The sequence below is a fragment of the Cornus florida genome, unplaced genomic scaffold, assembly GCF_030987335.1.
Source record: "Cornus florida cultivar Cherokee Brave unplaced genomic scaffold, ASM3098733v1 CherokeeBrave_3.0.0_Hap2_Chr08, whole genome shotgun sequence".
In the NCBI taxonomy this organism is placed as follows: domain Eukaryota; kingdom Viridiplantae; phylum Streptophyta; class Magnoliopsida; order Cornales; family Cornaceae; genus Cornus; species Cornus florida.
The window spans coordinates 19,822,470-19,844,588 of NW_026775578.1; the positions used below are offsets into that span (position 1 = coordinate 19,822,470).

General features: G+C 35.1%; 2 protein-coding genes across 2 annotated transcripts; one reads left to right on the top strand and one right to left on the bottom strand.

Annotated features, from left to right (window-relative positions):
- Positions 1-11,142: 11,142 nt before the first annotated feature.
- LOC132268474 (ankyrin repeat-containing protein At5g02620-like) lies at positions 11,143-14,012 on the bottom strand. The gene is made up of 2 exons (XM_059769316.1): positions 13,382-14,012; positions 11,143-12,428 (listed from the first exon to the last, which is right to left on the bottom strand). The coding sequence occupies exons 1-2, from the start codon at positions 13,961-13,963 to the stop codon at positions 11,646-11,648; spliced, it is 1,365 nt and encodes a 454-aa protein (XP_059625299.1). The 5' UTR covers positions 13,964-14,012; the 3' UTR covers positions 11,143-11,645.
- A 2,335-nt stretch (positions 14,013-16,347) lies between these two features.
- Positions 16,348-18,540, top strand: LOC132270652 (ankyrin repeat-containing protein BDA1-like). Its single transcript, XM_059771832.1, has 2 exons — positions 16,348-17,012; positions 17,680-18,540. Exons 1-2 carry the CDS (start codon positions 16,536-16,538, stop codon positions 18,352-18,354), a joined length of 1,152 nt encoding a protein of 383 aa, XP_059627815.1. The 5' UTR covers positions 16,348-16,535; the 3' UTR covers positions 18,355-18,540.
- Positions 18,541-22,119: the final 3,579 nt, after the last annotated feature.

Here is a 22,119-nt window from a genome sequence, read left to right on the forward strand (position 1 = left end):
TTTATTCCATTAAACACTCAATTGCTTAGTAGATCTAAGATAATTGCTCAAGAATCATGCAATCAATTATACATAAATACATAAAAATCCTAAAGTTAAAAATAATCAAACCACAATAATCGGATTCGGGTTATATCAATGCCCTAAGAGAGGATTTAGCTACTTATGGAGATGAAGAATATCATCTTTGTTGGTGTGGAAAGCATCTCCATGTACTGCAACTCCTCTTTTGGGGATCTTCTTCTTCTTCAAATCTTCAAAGAGAACTCCAAAAACCCTAAAAGCCACCGCTAGATATGAAAAATTGCAAGAGAGATTTTGTAACACTCCGACAATTCCAATAAAATCCTCAATTTATACAAAATCAGATACATCAAAATACACCTAGGATCACAAAAAAAAAAAAAAACTCTCTTTTTATACAAAGTCAGATTTCTCAAAAATACAAAAAAATTCTCCAAATAATAAAAACAAAACTCGTAACGCCAACTCTTCATCCTAAGCCCGTATCTACGATCCCCGTCCATCTTCGGTACCTGAAACTAGAGGGTGGTGAGACCGAAAGTCCCAGTAGGAAAAACCATAACAAGAATTTCATGGAGGTTTAATAAAACAGTTTCAGAAAATATACATCATCATATGAGTATATAAACAAAATAAATATGCATTTAATCAAAACATTTAATAAAACATTTTATCAAAACCTCCCCATGCCATTCAAGGTATAGAGAACCCTACACTGAAAAAGAATTTCTTCACTGGATCATCAACCTTCAAGGTTCCGCTGCGCCCTCTGCAACTCTCGACTCACTCACTGTCTCCCTCTCAACTCACTCTTTATCTCTCTTTTGTGTGTGTCTCGGCTCACTCTATCTTTTAATACCCATCAGCACGCAAGACACCTATTTAAATAAGGAATTTCACCGACCCAACTCACGTGAACCACTATACTTTTCTTTCTTACATTATCACACTCCATCAGAATCCACGTGAAACCCAATCTTTTGGCTAAATAAAAATCAATTCAATCATTACAAATGGGCCCGCCACCTGCTCTCTTTTCCTACTCCATCAGAACCTACGTGAAGGCAAAACAATTTTGCTCAAAAAGTCAAAAAGTTCCCAAAAACTTTCAAATGGGTCCCGCCCACCATCTTTCCAATTTTTTTCTTTCTTTTTCTCGGCTGACACCTATGCTTCTCTCTTCAGCAAACAAGAATATAACTACATATATAATATATAAACCAAACCCGTTATTTCCTTTTCAGTGGGACCCGCAAATCAACCATTTTTCTTTCTTCTTTCATTTCTCATCTCGGCTGCTTTCAATTTGCTTCCTTTCATCTCTCTAACACACACACACACACACACACACACACACACAAAATGAAACAAAAACAAAAATTAAGAAACAAGTGGGACCCGCAAAAGCCAACTTTTCAATTTTTCTTCTCCTATTTCGCTGCTGCCCACTTCCTTTTTAGATGCAACAAAAAATATATTACATATATATACAAAAGTAACCAAAACAAGACCAAATCAAATGGGACCCGCCAAAATAAGTTTTGCCTTTCTTTTCCCACTTTCCATTTCTCGGCCTATCATATATATGTATATATATATAATATACCTCCATATAACATATATGTATATATATATATAATGTAACAATATGAAACAACAATTGCAAACCAAACCCATTACTCTATTTCGGCTCCTTTCCATACAATACATATATAAATATATATATTATATAACAAAACTAATTTAAATTTCAAAACCCACTAACTTTAATAAATAAATAATTAATTTAGACAATTTAAAAATCATAAAATAATTAAATTAAAATACTAAAAATTCGAGTCATCATAATCTCCAGCATTTAAAAAGAATTTCGTCCTCGAAATTTAGATCCAACAGCCTTCGTATACCCGAAAACACTAATAACCACAAAACCAAAATCCATAAATCCTTAACCCAGGCGATGTGAGATACAGTGATATGTAGGACGTTGTGGTAGTTGCCAGTGCTAGTCACCCGCCCACGCACTCCGTAACCGTTGTGGTAGCTAGTCGATGCGTCACCCGCCCACCCACTAAAAAAATAATAACAAATCTGGGCTACCTGCCCAACACACTAACCAACCATCGCAGTAGCTGCCGGTGAACGCCATCCGCCCACACACACCCGGTTATCAGTGGTAACTCACCAGTGCTACACACTCGCCCACTCACACCCGTCTACATCATCACTACACTCACACTTCTGGCTGGGTATAACTCTGATATCATTTTGTCACGCCCCGACAATTCCAATAAAATCCTCAATTTATACAAAATCAGATACATCAAAATACACACAGGATCACAAAAAAATACCATCTTTTTATACAAAGTCAGATTCCTTAAAAATACAAAAAAATTCTCCAAATAATAAAAACAAAACTCGCAACGCCAACTCTTCATCCTAAGCCCGTATCTACGATCCCCGTCCATCTTCGGTACCTGAAACTAGAGGGTGGTGAGACTGGAAGTCCCAATAGAAAAAACCATAACAAGAATTTCATGGAGGTTTAATAAAACAATTTCAGAAAATATACATCATCATATGAGTATATAAACAAATTAAATATGCATTTAATAAAAACATTTAATAAAAAATTTTATCAAAACCTCCCCATGCCATTCAAGGTATAGAGAACCCTACACTGAAAAAGAATTTCTTCACTGGATCATCAACCTTCAAGGTTCCGCTGCGCCCTCTGCAACTCTCGACTCACTCACTGTCTCCCTCTCAACTCACTCTTTATCTCTCTTTTGTGTGTGTCTCGCTCACTCTATCTTTTAATACCCATCAGCACACAAGACACCTATTTAAATAAGGAATTTCACCGACCCAACTCACGTGAACCACTATACTTTTCTTTCTTACATTATCACACTCCATCAGAATCCACGTGAAACCCATACTTTTGGCTAAACAAAAATCAATTCAATCATCAAAAATGGGCCCGCCACTTGCTCTCTTTTCCTACTCCATCAGAACCCACGTGAAGGCAAAACAAGTTTGCTCAAAAAGTCAAAAAGTTCCCAAAAACTTTCAAGTGGGTCCCGCCCACCATCTTTCTAATTTTTTTCTTTCTTTTTCTCGGTTGACACCTATGCTTCTCTCTTCAGCAACCAAGAATATAACTACATATATAATATATAAACCAAACCCATTATGTCCTTTTCAGTGGGACCCGCAAATCAACCATTTTTCTTTCCTCTTTCATTCCTCATCTCGGCTGCTTCCAATTTGCTTCCTTCCATCTCTCTCTCACTCACACACACACACACACATATATAAAATGAAACAAAAACAAAAATTAAGAAACAAGTGGGACCTGCAAAAGCCAACTTTTCAATCGTTCCTCTCCTATTTCGCTGCTGCCCACTTCCTTTTCAGATGCAACAAAAAATATATTACATATATATACAAAAGTAACCAAAACAAGACCAAATCAAATGGGGCCCGCCAAAATAACTTTTGCCTTTCTTTTCCCACTTTCCATTTCCCGGCCTACCATATATATGTATATATATATATAATATACCTCCATATAACATATATGTATATATATATAATATAACAATATGAAACAACAATTGTAAACCAAACCCATTACTCTGTTTCGGCTCCTTTCCATACAATACATATATCAATATATATATTATATAACAAAACTAATTTAAATTTCAAAACCCACTAACTTTAATAAATAAATAATTAATTTAGACAATTTAAAAATCATAAAATAATTAAATTAAAATCCTAAAAATTCGAGTCTTCACAGATTTTCTGTGGTCTTACACCTTTTTTTATAGAAGCAACTGAATTTTATTCCTTCTAAGATGGGCTTTAGGTCTTCTGGGGTTATCTGATCCCATCTGGGTCTAAAAGGATAGCTTTAAAATTAATCCCGCACTTAAGGAATTTTACTGAAATAAAAATGCTCGAGCACAAAATCTTGTGCTCGAGCTCTGCAGCTTGTGCTCGAGGATTTTGGAAAATACTCGAGTATTAATTTCATACTTAGCCAAATTTTTTCAAATAATTTCTGAAGCGTCTTTTTGCCCAACACTTGGAATATTTCTAACTTTCCTTGAACTTGTGCTCGAGCATTTTGAACTTGTGCTCGAGCATTTTGAGAAATCCTCCAGCTTTGGCACTTGGAATTTTCGATGCTCCTTTTCATCTTCCCAGGGGAATTTGTGAATGTTCGAGCTTTTTATTTTGTGCTCGAGCATTAAATCTAGTGCTCGAGCATTTTTACCTTGGTTAATTTTCTTTCTTCAGTCCACTTTGTGCTCGAGCATTAATGGTTGTGCTCGAGCTCTGGCACTTGAACTTTTTCAAAATTCCCTGATTGACTCCAAACTTGCCTCAGATGGTTTGGTACAACTCTATAAGCTTCGGATACAGTATTTAAGTTCCAGAATCACGATTTTGTCCTATTCTTCGGGAAATCACCTACAAAAGAGAAATATACTAAAATAAGTATAAAACTGGATAGAAGTATAACGTAAGGTCTCAACATACACACGTTTAAGGGCTCGAATCACGATTTAAGTTCCAGAATCACGATTTTGTCCTGTTCTTCGGGAAATTACTTACAAAAGACAAGTAAACTAAAATAAGTATAAAACTGGATAGAAGTATCACTTAAGGTCTCAACATATGCACGTTTAAGGGCTCGAATATGCAATATTCATCGCTTATCACTTCGTAACTCTAGATTTCGAAATCTCCTTTAGCCCTCGCAATATGAGTGTCAAAAGATGGTCCTTTCCAAGCTCTTCCACTTTCCCTTCTATGGCTTCTTCAATTTCTTACTCTAAATCTTTCAAATCAAAGCTTGAAATAATGGAGGACATGGAAATGTATAAGTGTAGAGCTATAGAGAGAGAAAAAGAGAAAGTTTAGAGAGAGAGAGAGGTGTTGGCCAAATGGGGAAGGGGTGTGTGGGTTAGCTTGTCTTGCAAATTGAAGACTTGGCCTACACTGTGCCAAGTGTCACCACATCGTATGGATCCCTAATTTAGGCCTAAGTTATTATCTTGCCTTCTTTCATTCAATGCAATCCCCTCTACATCCCATAAATATCTTCCAACATTAATGGATACACATATATGTATATACACATGAAATGTCTATAATGCCCTATAGTGGAAATAACCAAATCGGGTAGCGTTCTCGAGCCCTGGAATCGTCTTGACTCCTGAAATTTTTTAAAAATGACACCGTCACTTCTAATTGACTTAAAATAATTAAAAATACATTTCTAAAACTATTGGCTCAATAAAATGACTTAAACGGTCCTCGGGGCCTGCGTGACATGCAAAACGATTCACAAAAAATGAATTAAATAAAAATTAAAAAAAAATTTAGAAAAATATGGAGCATTACAAATTTTGTTTCCCATACTTACGTATTTTCTCTCAAAAATTTTCCTACACAACACAGAAAAATAATATTTTCACGTGAAAGGAGTGTTTATTTATTTGACATTCATATTTTACCCATTAACTTAATCTTGCAAAATTTATTTTTTTATTTTTTTTTACTGTGTTTCAAAGAGGCAAATTCTCTACAAAACAACTCTTTTTTATTTTTTCCAATGTTCAATTGGCAACAACAACATACAATCGAATCTCTCTAAAAAATTAGTATTGCCATTAGTTTCTCTTAAACTAATAATTAGTTCTACTTTGATGAGCGCTGAAAAGTGCGTATTTAGATCCCTTAAGTTTAGGCATTTTAGTACCTTTATCTATCTTACTTTACTGTGATACCCCCAGATTTTCGGATACGGGTTGGCCAGGCCCACGCTCGATTACCCGAGGATATCAAACAAATTAGTAATAATCGAACACAGAATATAATTAAGATAAACATGAGTAAATAAAATTCGCTAGAAAGAAACTAAATGAAATCCTTTATTGAAAACTTCAGAATAAATCTTATAAATAAGAACTAGTCTGTTACATCCAACTTTTCCAATTATAATACAACTCGGGAATCCATCTGGTGGACCCCTAATCAAAAGCCAATACTAGAAAGCGAACAACTAAAAAGAAGTCCACTGCTAAACCATGAAGAACCTCCTACATTGTCGGTAGAATGAGTAGTCGTTTCTGCTCAGCACGAACAAGCTCTAAGACCTGGAACCGTCCGTTACCTGAAAAATAATAGTGGGTCAGGCCCACGAATAAGTTCCATCCTAACTACAATCTAAATAGAGACCCGATACGCAGATACATCCTAGACGTCTCAATCATATCTATATAGTCCGTAATAGATAAATATATTTCCATACTACAGGACACTCACTAACTATGCTGAGGGTCTCAACCTGAATAGAAGGTAACATGCAATACGCACCTGAGTGGGCATGACTACCTAAGCCTAACAGGGTATACCTCAACCAACATAGCTAGCTACACATTCTACTTCATATATGCACCCTAACCGTCGACTATGAGACTCAAGCTCAAATCGCGGTACCATAATTTATATATATAAATTCCCATCCAAACCAATGCAGTGCCGCTCAACTGATTCATTGCCATGACACGACATAAAATTATGATTTAAATGTTTTAATTAAATCCCTACTCCAATTATATATATAAGTTCCTTCCAAATACAATGTTATGCCGGTCAATAGTTCATTGCTTAAGACACAACATATAATCAGGATTTAAACGTTTTAGTTAAAACCCTATCCATCCTAACGCAGAAATATAAACAACCATCCAGTATGTCGTTCAACTGTTTTAGTTGACAGGACATGAAACCATGTAGGATTTAACTGTTTTAATTAATCCATTCCGTATATATGAATGGGTAGGAATTAGCGTTGTGACCTAATCGATCCCTCCGTATGCCACCGTCCTATACCGGTGCATATATGCAAATGATTCGTAAATGATGCAACATTATAAGCAGTACATCAAATAAAGTCCACATTATCCGTATAGTTGACAAACACAGAATTTAAATAAGTCATCAACTAAATATCCAGAATCCATCCATGTAATTAAACGAGATAAAGTTTACTAATTCGTCATGTTATAATCCAGCATCCATACAGGTAATTGACAGAAAATATATTTAATTCTTTAATTAATTCCAAGCCAATGTCCAATTGAAGTCCAAACTCTAATCCAAATAATTGCAGTGTAATGCTTAAAATTACCGCAACTAAAGTTCCAAACTTAAATCCATGCATTGCAGAAAAGTATTTAGTATTTCAACAATTAACATCCAGGATATGCATAGATCACATTTGTTAATTAAATGATCCTAGCATGCCACCAGAATAAGATTTTTAAATATAAATATACTCCGTTAAATTACTGAAATTAAACTTGGCAATTAAATTCGTTCCTTCCATTAACAGCCTGCACCGCTGCACTTTCCCTCTTACTGTTAAATCCAATAGTACTAAGGCAATAATTTATTATGTGAGGCTCTAATATAACATGGTAATATTGTTTGGAATCCATGTTCCAACCCTTTTTAATTCCTAGACATAGTTTGCACAATTAAATTCTTCTGGTCCGTTAAGTCCTTAAACAGCCTGCGACTTACTTTAGATTTTCCTACTGTTTAAAACATTAGCATAAAAACAAATTAATGCATCTTAGGGCTTTAATACTCCATGAATTAGTGTTTAAAAATCATCACAGTAGCCCAGACATTGTTCAAAAACCCACGGTTGGACCAAACAAGGCGCAACTGCTTCAGTGTACGCACAAAAAGAAAGAGCTTGCTCCCAAAGCAAGTGGAGCAGGCTCCACTTTGCCTAGAGCAGGCTTTCCCACAAGGGGGAGCCGGCTTTCCTTGCCTAGAGCCGGCTCTCTCCCCTTTGAGAGCCCCAGTTTGTTTATTCGCCGTCTCCGACGATCTGCTCCATCTCCGACGATCTGCTCCATCTCCGACCCTTTCCTACCCCTCTGTTGCTTCTTAAATATGGTCTTAAGAGTCCTAGAAACATCCAACAACAACCCTATGCCTTGTTCACAATAGTTCAATTCAAATACAGTATTTAAAACCTTAACCGATAAAACATGCTTCCACTCCAAACTAGAAACCAGAGGTACAAGAACTAAAACAAATTACTTCCATATATACAGACATCTGATTTAGCATATAACAAGCATGTATAAATTAACTAATGATCAATTAAAACCCTAGAGACAGTCTAAGGATGCACAGAACACAGGCAACGGGAGAGAGAAAGGAAAGAACTTGCCTTAATCGTCTTTGAATTTTCTGATGAAATCTCCGACGACTGTTCCACCTCTGTTGCTCTTGGTTTTACCCACAAGCCAACCTCTGCTCCTCCTCCTCCTTGGTTCAGCCCTAGCCTAAGGCAAAACCCTAGACTTTCTCCCTCTCTGTAATTCCCTCTGTAACTCTCTCCGTTTTACCACCATTATGTTCACGTCTCTAAAACCCTAAACCACTGTAATGCTTATATTTATAAGCTTATTACCGTAACCCTAGTCCATATTCAATTATAGACTAAGCCCTAATTCCAATCCCAGTCGGCCCATAGAAACAAAACCATAGTTGTCATCTATGGCACCTACATACGTGACTTCCAAAAGACTGTAAATAAATAACGTAATAAAAACACTTATTTAACTTAATTACCCAATTATATATAAAAAAATAATAATAAAGAAAAATTATAAAAACACTTAAGGACACACCTTCACACAAGTTAAATCCACTAATGTAATAAATGCAATTAATTCAAATAATGCCAATTAAGTCCTTAAACACTAAGTCCATAAACACAATTAATGTAACTACAGAAAAACAAAATCAAATTTAAATAAATTAATTAATTCAAACAATAAAAAAAATAATTCATTTAAGTTAAACAAAATAAACCACTATTCAATAAACAATTTGACACATAGAAACAAATTTAAATTCCAATCTTATCATTTTGAAAATTAGGGTTATTACATTTACCATTTTAGATTGATTTCGTATTATTTCCATTTTCAGGCACTTATCCCGAAAATAAGCTAACTCAGCCAAATAAGAGCTTAATTGAAGCAATTCTGGGATTAAACAAAGAAATGAACAAAGTGGAGAAAGAAGGAAGCGAATAAGGCCAAAGGTGGGAAGCAGCAAAGTTCGATCGATTCAAGTTCAAGGTTCGATCGATCGAACAATGATCTATCTCAGCACTTCAAGATAGATCCAAGCCTTGACCTAAAAGCATAAAGTTCCAAAAGTTGAATCGATCTAACACCATCCTTCGATCGATCGAACACTTTTGTCCTTATTCAAATGATTGATCCTATCTACAGTTGTACCACCCACTAACCACTTTTGTCTTTTTCCCATAAATATCTCTTCAAAATATCTCGGATTTGTCTTTTCCCAAAAAAGCTCAACCAGTTGGATCGATCCAGCCTAAGTTCGATAGATCTCAGCCAATTCGATCGATCCAAGTCTAAGGTTCGATCGATCGAACTTCCTTCAGTGCGAAAAAGTTAAATTTCAATCTCATTGAAAGTTGTCTTTTATCCAATCATTAGGGAATATTGTGTGTACGGCCCCAGCTCATTTTGGGTGTCATTTTGACCTACCTATATAAGGATAATGATTGCTTTTTACAAAAGGAGCCAACATTGTTTTCATATCATCTCTTAGAGAGGAAGTTTAGAGGAGGAGGAGGCTAGAGACACCATTGGAGTTCTTCATCAATAAGGAACAGATTTCAACCATGGAATTAGCCCTTGAGGGTTGGAGCAACATCACCATGAGTGGCTAGACATCCTCTTGGGGCTAGAGTTAGCCCCAAGCATGCTTTGTATATCTTAATCTTGTGTATTATTGAGGGATTAGTGTTGTAATTGATGTTTTGACACTTAAATATATATAGATTTTGTTTATTCAATGATTTATGTGGTTTAATGCTTCTAATTGATCATTTCATTCTATCCATATGTCTATGTATGCTAGAATAGATGTTTATGTGCTTGTCTCTAGATTTTGTGTTATTGATGCATGTTTATGTGTATTGATGCTATAGATTTGGAGATTGTCAAAACATAGTGCTTAAATGAATGCTTTTGTGATTCTCTTGATGGTTCATGCTTATCTCTTAATGGATTGTGCCTCTCCCCTAGTTTATTTTCATGCTAGTAGTGTAGATGTAGTGTGTTTGTAGTGTATTTTCATGCTATTTTCATGTTTGATGATCCAAGTTTTTGAATGCAATTAGCATATGTCTCTATCCTTGTGTTGTATTTGGATTGTGAGCTTAATGAAAGGATTAATGACTTGTTTTGATTTATTGTGCCTTTCACATGTTGTTTAGACAATATATGCTTCATTGCTTAGATATGTTGTACCTTTCACATGGTGTTTAGACAATACATGCTTAACTAGTCATCCTTACTGGTTGAATCAACCAAACACACACACACCAATATTGCAATACACCATTTGCCTTCATTAATCACTTATCAATGATATAGAAATGCATTGCTTGGTGGTGATCTCTAAACCCCAAGACCTCTCTTTCTCTTACTTACTCTTAATTGCATTCTTTTGCTATCATTTAGTTTAATCTAATTGCTCTTTAATCAATCAACCAACCAATTATTTGATCATTCGACCTACTAGCCCTAATAACAATTCCACGACATTGCTCGATCCTCATAATCCCTTAGAACGATCCATACTCGCCCTAACTATATTTTTAGCGAAGGTAGTAGTGGTTTCTATAAATGTAAATCTCTTAACTCTCACTTTAATGCATACTCTCAAGCTTGACGGTGGTGCGGCATACAAATAAAATAAAATATAAATAATTATATTATAAATTTAATAATCCATCATTTTACTATTTTTTTTGCTAAGAATAGACATCATCAAATACAAATTCATTTATTTTGTAGTATTTGAAATCATAAGGGTAATTTTGGTATGTTCAATCACTTTCTATTTTTATGCTATCCAAAATAACAAACTAATATTTTCTTAAATAAATTTTCATACTAACCAAATGCATGCTAAAAAATAATTTTCTTTTCATTCACTTAACTTCGCTCATTTTTTTTTTTTTTTTTTTCATCTAACGAGCCTAAGGAAAATTTGTTAGAGGGTTTATTAAAGAAAATTTGTAGAAACTATAACAATATGAGAGACATACTCCATTGCCCGTGAAACCCTAAAAGGGCGAGAACACTGCATCAATAGTACTAATATTCTGACTCGATCACTAGAGTAAAATTTTGACTTGGACTTAAAAATGAGCACACCCGGTCAAGAAACTGGGTGCTCTAACTAAAACATGCATCAAGAAAAAAGAAAAAAAGGAAAAACATGCATTATGTGATGAAATGCGTGCTTGTATTTTAACTAAAAAAACATTTATAGGTGGAGAACAAGACATGAACAAACATTTATCGTTCTCTTACACTGATGCAATTATTCAAGCCGAAGGTACCGCATTCAGTTAATAAGGCGGTTCACTGTTATAGACGGACACAATAAAATTCTGATCTTTGCTCACATAAAACTGGCAAAGGTTGTTCAGCAAAATGCTCTTTCTTCCTCATTTTAGCCACCTACACAGAGATTCTTGAATTGGTTTCCGGACGATTTCCACCCATCCTCGGCCTTTTCAAGAGCTTGGAAAAGATATATTGAATCAATTTTCCCATAAGACATACTGTACCTGTAGTGCAAGCTAAAAGTGTTTCATAGAACCACAAGAACCAGAAGCTTGAGATCTTGTAGGAGCCAAAAACTACCCAAAACTTTGGCATGACCTCCTTCGCTAGAAACACATAGGAGACTGTGAATGCCAGAATAGCGAATAAGGAGACTACTTTAATACAAAATGACCACTGGAATGAGCAGATTATAACCACTGCAACAAACAAACTCGCCATAAATGCGGCTGTGTTGAACACCATGAAGGCGAAGTTACCAGGCAGCAGGATGGGTGACATAATCAAATCTTTAGCACTAGTCATTGAGATTCCAGAGAAGTTCTTATCTAATGGTAATAGATAGATGTTGTTTAAATTGGTAAGACTAGAAAATGCAGCCCCTGCAATAGTAATGAACACCGCGACCGCCCCCAATTTCATGCTTTTGCAAGTACTCCTTGTAAACCTGGGCGTCAGTGATTGCGAAGAAGGTGGTTTTTCTTCACAGCTGCAAAATAGCAAATGGCCCTCCTTGGCTCCAGCTTGATGAAGAATGTCACTGATATCCTTGTCATTCCTATCGGAAAAATTTTGGTAATGAAGGTCCAAGGCCGTGAATCCCCCTCTATTTCTGGAGTTTACTTGCACCACAGGACCGGCATTTGTAGACTTGTCCGGGAGCAACATCTTTAGAATCTACATATATGAAAATTAATTAACTGGTGACTTGTGGATTGGGTCAAAAATGGATCATAAACCTTAATTTTAATCTAAATCCAACCTTACATGCATACATTGTACTATGAACAATATATCCTTGCCCCCTTTAGATGTTAGGATGAATCTCCTCCTTGTATGTAATTAACTAGGAGGTGTCGGCGTATTAGTGTGACACCTAAAAACTTTCATTGATGATCATCATATATATTGTGTATCAATCCATATCCCACACAATGATATTAAATCTGAATATATAGACGTACATATAGATTAAAAAAAAAAAAAAAATCAAATATGAAATAAAAGAGTAGAGAAAAAGTGATTTTGAATTTTCTTGCTCTTAATGCCTTTAGCACTGTATATAGGCTGTCCCTCCACAGCCTGCATGTTTGTCCATTCTCTCCATCGGACTTTTTTTTTTTTCTTTCTATAATACGGACTTACCTTACCAAAAAAACAAAAAATGCAACACCTAAACAATATTTTTAGCAAAAAACAGGTGAACGGTATCTGAGTGCATGTTTAGTCGGCTAGAATCTAGATGACTTGACTTTTAGTCGAAGATAGTGAGATACTAGCAAATATTTCTCATTTTTCAACATGCTAAGGATTCAATGAGGTCGACCTAATCTGATCGATCACACCACAAAATGAACACAACCTAGTAGCATATAATGACTCTACATTTTTTTAATAAAAGGAGTATAAATCTGATTATTGATAGTCCACTCTCACATGGATGGTTAAGAAAATGATTTTCTGTTTCTTTTATTATATTTTAGAAGGAAAACTTTTTAATTACATACTTACAAAAGTTTTGTTTGTAAAATTGACGAGGAAAACAAACAAGACATTGGAGTGTATATATATATATATATCGGATTGGCATGAATGAAGGAGAGGGGGGGAGAGAGAGTCTAGTAGATTACCTGGATTTGTTTGCGTAGAGTTGCAATATGTAAAACAGAGTTGCCCTCATCGTCCTGGCGGGTTAGAAGATTCATTAGATCGTGCTTTTGAAGTTCTTCCACCATCACTAGAAACGAACCACAATGGTTATTTTTCAAGGCCAGATGAAGAGCAGACTCTCGCTGAGAAGTCAACTTCTGAATAGACTCGGGACAAAGAGTAACCAATGCCCTCAGAACTTCTTCTCTGCCATTTATCGCGGCAGTATGAAAGGGGGTTCTAGAATGAATGTCTGTAAGATTACAGATCATTTGAATAGGATCACCAGCCTCCACCACTGCCTTCACAATCGCAACATCTGCAGTTCTACAAATGAAATGCATAACAGTACTGGAACCATCTCCGGTTCTCTGCCATGCCAATTCCGGTTTTAACCGGATTATTTCTTTCGCACAGAGTACGCTCCCATACTGAGATACCATGAGTAGAGGATTGTTTTCCCAAAACTTTGCACTATCTTCTTCTGATAAGTAATTTTCAATTAATGTTTTCAAATCAGTGATATCCTCAGTTTCAATTGCTTTAAGGAGTGCCTGAGCCATATTTAATTTTCACTTCACAACCCTTCTCGATCTCTTTCTATCTAGCCAAGTCCTCTTGAGGTAGCTAGCGGAAATGTAAAATGAGATTGGTTAAATAAAGGAAGCCTGGTGGTGGCTTTAAGGGAAGCCTGGATAAATTATTTTTTCCGGTCCACCAGCTACGCTTCTACGCAGTTACTACTATTATTTCCATGATAATAATGGGTGAACAATTGCCATTAATATTAATTAATAAGCGCTTTCACGGTACTATGGTCATTTTGAGGTCACTCAGCGCATATATGTTGGTATATATATTAATCACAAAATAAAGAACAAATTTCTTATTTATTTATTTATTTTCTTAAAAAAGAAAAAAAAAATAGTAGGGACAAATTTTCTCAAGGAGACAATATTCAGAAATCACTATTTGATTGATGCACTTTTTAAAGTAAAATGATATCATTGTCCGGGCTTCATAAATAAAAGAGAGCCAAGGATGAAATGTTTTGATTGTATTTCAAATTCTTATTGTAATTAAGTTTTTATTTTAGAGCGATAGTGTATTAGATAATTTCTTGATCGACAAATATGAGGTAAGAAATTGTAATTTTGCTAATTGAGTTTTGAATTTTGTAAATAGATATTCAGGTTATTGTCAAAAGTTATAAGATTTAGAGAACATGAAGATTGAGTAAAGTGAACACTTTTGACAAGAAAGAGTTGTACTTCTAATTTTGAGTAAATCAGGTTGATCTTATAATTTGTTATATTTATTATTATTATTTTAAACTTTCACGATGATTATGCTACCGTTTTGCCCAACATGTTAACCTCCTAACAACTTTCACAACTCTCTACTAAATTAAGATAGAAATTGTGTACATACATCACATTTTTTATTTCCCTTTCATGGTAAGGTAAGTAAATGTTTCTTGGCCTCAAATTAAAGTGCCCTTTAAAAACTTATAATTTTAGACGGAGTAATATAAATAAAGATTTATATATAAAAACGACGTACAAACAAGCTTCATTGGTAGAGGGAGTTGCAGGGACATTTCACTTCAGGAACGCGTGGAGAAATACAAGCATAATTCACTAGCGTTGTTATTTTATTGCATATATCCACCGAATAGGGACAATTATTCCATCCTTACTTTTCAAACATTGTATGTGATGCTTTGCTAAAGTCGTGGTCGATGCCGTGATTCCTTAAACTTTTGATAAAAAATTCAAAAAAAATATCAATAAAAAATTGAATCCCAACCTTAATATAATTTGGTGAATGTTACGATTACAAGGTCCATCATATACATAATATATTTTGGAACAAAGGATTTATTGAGTAACAGCCTAGATATGATTGCAACCCATGCAGGATGTTCATGTTAGTCTATTAGACCCTTAACAATTGAATGCCAATTTGAAGCATGAACAAATATTATTCATGAATAACTTTCCAAAAAAAAAGTATTATTCGTGAAAAAGGGAAGCTTGTCATGCTTTTAGACAAAAATTGGACCTCGTGAAAGTCATCTGATGGACTCGAGATATGTGGAAATATTAAGTTTGTGTTCTTGACTTCTAGTATAATAAAATTCTCACCCAGTGCTGAATGTTTTGTTCCCTCGCAAGTTTTATAGATAAAAACTTGTGTGATCTAAGTACAAAAACTTTAGTTTAAATATTAAGAACGATTATGTTGTACCACAGGACGTCCTTGCAAATGGTAAGGGGGAGAGCCCAAACCTCTTCAACTTAATTTTATATTCCTGTGACAGAAAAAAATAATATTTCTTGTAGTAACAGTATTCCTTTTATTTTATTGTAATCTATACGTGTTTCTTTTAACTGTTATGCTGTAGTTGTCTATAACAATTTTATAAAATATATACAAGACTTATAGTCGAAATTTGGGGTAACATGTAGGCAGGCTCTATCTGTCCTTATATTCAACATCAAAGGGACATCGATCGTGAAATAATCTAGTCTATTAAAAAAAAATTAACCAAAATATCAACATCGATCCCAAATGGCAAAAGTCACGGACAAGGATGACATAATTCCACAAATTATTCTATCTAATTGAAAAGAAATGTCGACGAAATGGTGCAGAAAAAACACACATAGCCCTGTCAGCCAGCCCCCTTCAACACTCAAAATTCCTTAATTTCCAAACAACAACTAGTAAAAGTCACACTCAACTCAAGGATTAGGATGCCACTTCGACGTCGTTTATTTTGAAATTATGGAATTTTGAGTGTTGACGGGGCTGACTGAGTCAACTCAAGGTTTATTAAGAAATTTCCTACCACGTTAGTAGTCTCCCCCACCAACGCCATGACATGTACTTTATTTATTTATTACTACTTTTATTACAAGTAGTAGTAGTAAAAAAAAATGTAACACAAACATTGTACCGGGTGGGTCTCTTGGTTGAAAAGAATGCATTAAAGTGAGTTGCAAAGAAAATAAAAGATAAATTAATAAACAGTAAAAGTAGAATTTGGAACAGAAAGCAAGCTAATAGTATATAGTTGCTGTTCGTAGTATTGAGTTGCGTTTGCTGTTTTTGAGACACGTTTTTTAAACAATGGGAGAAATGTCTTTCCGGCCGATGTCCAGCTTTGAGGTCATGCTATCTCAGTGGAAACCTCATCTTTCGTTATGTCAAGCCAAAGATAGTGTCATTACGTTGCATGAAGATTTACATGTGGCCTGCCGGGAGGAGCAACCGGAGACTGTGAAAGCTTTAATACATAGTTACGGTACCAAACAGTGTTTTTCCAGGGACAAATTTGGAGGAACACCACTTCACATCGCGGCAATGAGAGGCAGAATAGACGTGATGAAGGAATTGTTGGATGCTTGCCCTGAATCCGTGAAAGAGGTGAATGCAACGGGGAAGACGTGCCTTCATACTGCCGTCATGTATAAGAAGGGGAAGGTCGTCCGCTACCTGCTGAAATGGCTATGGAAAAGAAGTACCGAGTATGCGCATCTAGTTAATGTAAAAGATCAAGGTGGAAATACGGTTTTGCACTTTGCTACTTCAAGAAAACAACTCCAGGCAATTCTTTCTTCTCTACCAATATATGTATATATATATATATATACATATATATATATATATCTTTCCTTCTTCACTTCCACTATGTGTTTTTATTTTCTTCTTCTTCTTATTATTCATTAATTTCAATAGTTAACTAACATACATGGCTCTGTGACTGAAAAAGAAAAAGAAAAAAAAGAAAAAGAAAAAAGAGATCAATGGATCCATTAATCCATACAGGAAAGAGAAATAGCAATTGCAAGAACAAATCATGAAAAAAAATTAAAAAAAATCAAGGGCTAGAACACCAAAACTGTCCTCCAAGATGAGCCACAGCTAGGCCCTCCTCGTGTCTGCTTAATTTCTCTCGATATTTGTGTTGCAAAAGAAGATGCAGTACTGTTTCAAGGGCTGGAAGAGACCAAAAGAAAATACATCTAAAGAAGAGCCTGATGTGGCATTAATCCTTTTTTGATTGACACCAGAACAAACTTCAGACGGTTGGATTTTCCCCTTGTCTAAATTTTGAGATCATTTGATTTCACCGGCTTTTGAAAGCGTTGAAAATTATTAGTATTTTTGGCCCAAGTTCAACTCAACTATGTGCTTATGTTATCTTTCATACTTTTCTTGCTTGTTATTCTCCATTGTTGTTTGCAATTTCTTCAACTTTTCTTTAATGCAGACTCTAAAGGTATTGCTCGCTTATGATCCAAACATTAGCAATTTAGTGGAGGTGAACGCATTGAACTCTAGCGGTTTCACTGCACTGGACATCCTAGATGTTCTGCCAGATGGTGGGAAGCTAGATATGGAAATTGACAAGATCCTTCGGCGAGCTGGAGCTTTGAAAGCCAGAGATGTTGTCATTTGTGGCACCAAGCATGATGCTGTCTACGATTGTAGAGGAAGGTCTCACCAGGCGTGTCATAAGGCAGTGATGACCATCTCCTCCAAATCAAGAAAAGATTATGCACGTACTGTGTTATTAGCGATGGCCACACTGGTCACAACAATAACCTTCCTTGCAGTCCTTTGTCCCCCTTTTGGTACTCTCAAACAGGGTTACCCAGGCACCCTCCAACTGAAGAAACAACATTCAATTATAACCCGGTCATTCATATTGTTCAACACCGTCGGGTTTGTTGCATCACTAGCCATTCTTATATTCCTCCTGTATGAATTCCCACTGAAACCATGGCCGCAAATATCAGTTTCTTCACTGTTTGGATCATATGCGTGTTTGATAATGGCAATATCTGCAGGTGAAGCATTACTTCTGCTCGCGCTAGCAATTCCGGTTTTATTGTTGGCTGCTACAGGGAGATTAAATGGCTTTGCACGACAGAGCTCTTATTGAAGTTATATCTTTGAACCTCTTAAATGTTTAATCATGTACCTCAATTATATTGCATAAAGTAGAATTCATGGAGTCACATAAGATTCAATATCTGTCTTGTTTGTTTGTCCAAATATTTAAAATTGAAACTACTGCAAAATAATAGTGGTAAGGTGTTGTAATAAAAGATGTGGATGTTGTGGTGCACTTGTTTTGACCTTGGTTCTACTTTTTCTTCTTCTTCTTTTAATTAACTTTTTTATTTCCGCTTTTCTTGGTTAATTAAATTGACAAAAAGTATCTTCCGCATCCCTCCCTAAAAATTGATTGAACTGTACCAAATCAGACTGATTTTTTATTACAGTTTAGTTAGATTTGAATTCTAAAAGTACGGAACTATTCATAAATGATTTCGTTACTGGAGTTTTACAAGACCAAATCAAACTAAATCGAACCGTTTTATAAATGGTATATATGTATTTATATATTTTGTATAATATAAATAATAGAATAATAATATTAGCTTTTCAACTATATATCATAATATATGATAAAATGTATATTGTAATAGAAATGCATATTATATATTTTAAGTTTGACAAAATGAGCAAAATAGTCACCTAAAATTAAAAAAACAGGTGAGGAAGTCAGTCATATTAGTTCTGAAAATGAGCACTTTGTTGGGTTTGTGCTTTAAAATTTGTGTGCAGAAAATTAATTTCATTTTTTGTTTTGGAAGGCTAAAATTTGTTGAGAAAATTGTATCCCATTATGTTTCTATTTTAGAGGTGTGATCATTATGGTAACTCGTTGTAAACAACTTGGAGAATACTTTGTCCAACAAGAACAAGAAATTGGGTTTAAAAACTCTATAAATAGAGATGGGTGTGAGGGGTTTTAAGAGAGAGAGAAGATGTAACGTTGGGTAAACCATGTAAAATATTGTATTGTGCGTTGATGTATATGATTGTTATCTTCATATATGCTTGTATTGATATGATGTGATGATACTTCCGTTGTGTGTGATGAATGAGGGATTTAATTCTCAATAACTGTCGACCGTTGAGTGGATTGGAGGGAGTTAATTTTTCTCAACACACTTTGCCCCTATCCAAATGCCAAAATCCTCTTTCTGGTGTATTACCGGTGATATGGTAATACACGTAACTCGAAATTTTTAACTAATTTCAAGATTACCCTCCAATATGATGGATATACTCTCTCCCTATGAGAAGAAAAAAAAAAAACACAAAAAAAAAAAAAACAAAAAAATACAAAAGCTTTTTCACCCATACTCTACATCAAACCCATTTGCAACTACTCCATGGCCATTCATACGTAACTTTCCTCACCAATCTGTGCAACTAGTTGGAAATTTTGGGCCATTAATAGAGAATAAAAGGGGAAAGTATAACATTTAGAAAGACTTAAATTATCTGGATAATTAATTAAGGTGTATAAATAATTGAAGAATATATAGGATAAATAATCTAAAAATTTTAATTGCAAGAAATTAAAAATAGCAAGTGAGAGTCACAACGATATAAAGAAATAATTGGAGAATATATAGGATAAATCATCTCAAATTTTTAATTGGAAGAAATTAAAAATAGTAGGTGAGAGTCACAAGGATATAAAGAACAAATTTTTATTTTTATTTTTATTTTCTATTTTTATTTAGGTATTAGTTATTTGGGACCATATAAAACAAAGATACATAAATAAACTGTATCTAATGCAACCACTTCGCTGAGCTTAATTTTAGACGAGTTTTTATCATTTTTTGGAAACAAAAACAACAACAAACTATAAGATTGATAATTTTATTTTTAATTTTTCTTTTAGTTTTCTTTCCATTTAAGAAAAAAATCAAATTAGCATAACTATTAAGAAAAAATTAAATCAACACAACAGAATATACAATAACCAACAATTAACACAGATTAGTCAATTACATTAGACTAATCAAGGGTACGAACTTAGGAAGAGAAATTAGTCTCTGATGCCATGTTGTAAAGCATAAAACACAAGCGAAGAAATAAATAAAACGAGTAGAACATATTACGTGGTTCAACCACTAGGGCATACATCCACGACCCAAAGAGTTACATCACTTTTATAATACTCTCTCAATTCATATACAAAAGGAGAAATTATGATAATGGTAAGAATTAGTAAATAAAAAATAAAGAGGATTTTTTTTCATTGATTCCTCTAGTAACACCAAATCTTCAATAATAAAAAATAACATCTGAACGATTTTTCACCACTGACTCTTGCATTAAATCTTTAATACTATCCATTGCTATGCCCAATCCCATTAACATTTATGCTTGAGTTTTCCGTGGCCAGTGGTACAAATAATTATTAAACTATTTTTCTTCTTCCTTTAGTTACGAATCGTGGGACCTAGGTGAGTTGTCCTTTATGAGAGACTTGAAGGAAAGTGGAGGCTCAGTGGCACTTGGTGTATTATTTATGTCCCAATTGGCAAACTCATTTTTTCGCTCATTACACCCTTACGAAGCTCCGAATATATCTCACCGTGTAAATGCAAAACAGTGAAGAAATTTTGAAGCTTCGATTCAGATGGAATTATACAATCAAGAACCCAAAACGACCCATCAGAAATCTGTCCCTTCTAAACTTGTTATTCAGAATCAAGCTTATTTACCCCAAATAAAAAATAAAAATATTTGTTTGGAGAGAGAATTTCACATTATTTTGTTACTATTTATTCCAAATTTGATCGAGTTTTCTTTTCTTTGTTTATCAGAGTTGTCTTTCCTCCTTTGCATAGGAGATTTCTCTTTTCTTCAGAGATTCTCTGCTTGTCAGAGTGGTTTTTTTGGTCTCTATCGTGGTCTATTTTTTCTTTCCTTCTTTATCTTTCTTTCTTCTATGGTGGTCTGCTTCGTATTCTCTGGTGGTTTGATTCCATGGAAGCTTCAGCGATGTTGACGGTGCCGGAGTCCATAAAGGTTATGCTAATTGGTCAGCGAAGAGAGATGTTCTATGGCTCTATTGAAGGTCGCTGGCGTTGGATTTGGTTGTACGATCCTTTATGGCGGTTCTCTTTAGGAAGAGATTTACGATGGAGTGTGGATTTCACGTTTCTGAGTACTAGGCTAGCAGTTGTTGTCCCTGGTGTTGGCGTTGTGGTGGTCGGTGGTTTTTTGATGGGTCGGCTTTGGAAGACGGCTCTTGGGTTTTCGGATGGTGCTACTTCGACGTCATGACTGACGTAGGGGACCGATATTTTCAAAGTTTCTTTTTGGAGTTTGGTGGCCAGCTACTTGACTTTGCTAAGATTTTCTATAAGGTGGTGCAGCGGTTTCTTTTCCGAGGTAAGATTTTTTCTTATTTATAGTTCATTTACTTACGTACCTTGGTGTATTCAGTTAGTGGCGGTGCCTACTTGAGAGCAATTCAGGACCTGTTTAACCTGTAGACTTTAAATGGGCCGTGTTGTATTCTGCTTTCTAGTCCCATTTCATTTCTTGGGGAAACTGAGGCCCATTTGGTGTTCATTTTCATTGGTGGTCTGTTGGATATGTCAGGGCATGGGTTGCTGGCTTCCATTGTAGTGGGTTCTTTGGTTCTTTATGTTTGTCGATCGATGAATTTATGTTGGGTTCCTCCAGGTTTCTTGGTGGTGTGTATTGGTCCCAATCTTTACCTCAGACTCATTCCAATCTTTCACTACTAAAATTGCAATGTTAGTTGGTGCTGGACACTCTGCTGCTACAGAAACCGTTTAAGCTTTGGTTCTCATGATGGTGGTCA

Coding starts and splice junctions, on each gene's coding strand:
- LOC132268474 (XM_059769316.1), bottom strand. CDS start 13,963: ATGGCTCAGGCACTCCTTAAAGCAATTGAAACTGAGGATATCACTGAT. Junction 12,429..13,381: donor CTCTACGCAAACAAATCCAG/GTAATCTACTAG, acceptor TCATATATGTAG/ATTCTAAAGATGTTGCTCCC.
- LOC132270652 (XM_059771832.1), top strand. CDS start 16,536: ATGGGAGAAATGTCTTTCCGGCCGATGTCCAGCTTTGAGGTCATGCTA. Junction 17,013..17,679: donor CTTCAAGAAAACAACTCCAG/GCAATTCTTTCT, acceptor TCTTTAATGCAG/ACTCTAAAGGTATTGCTCGC.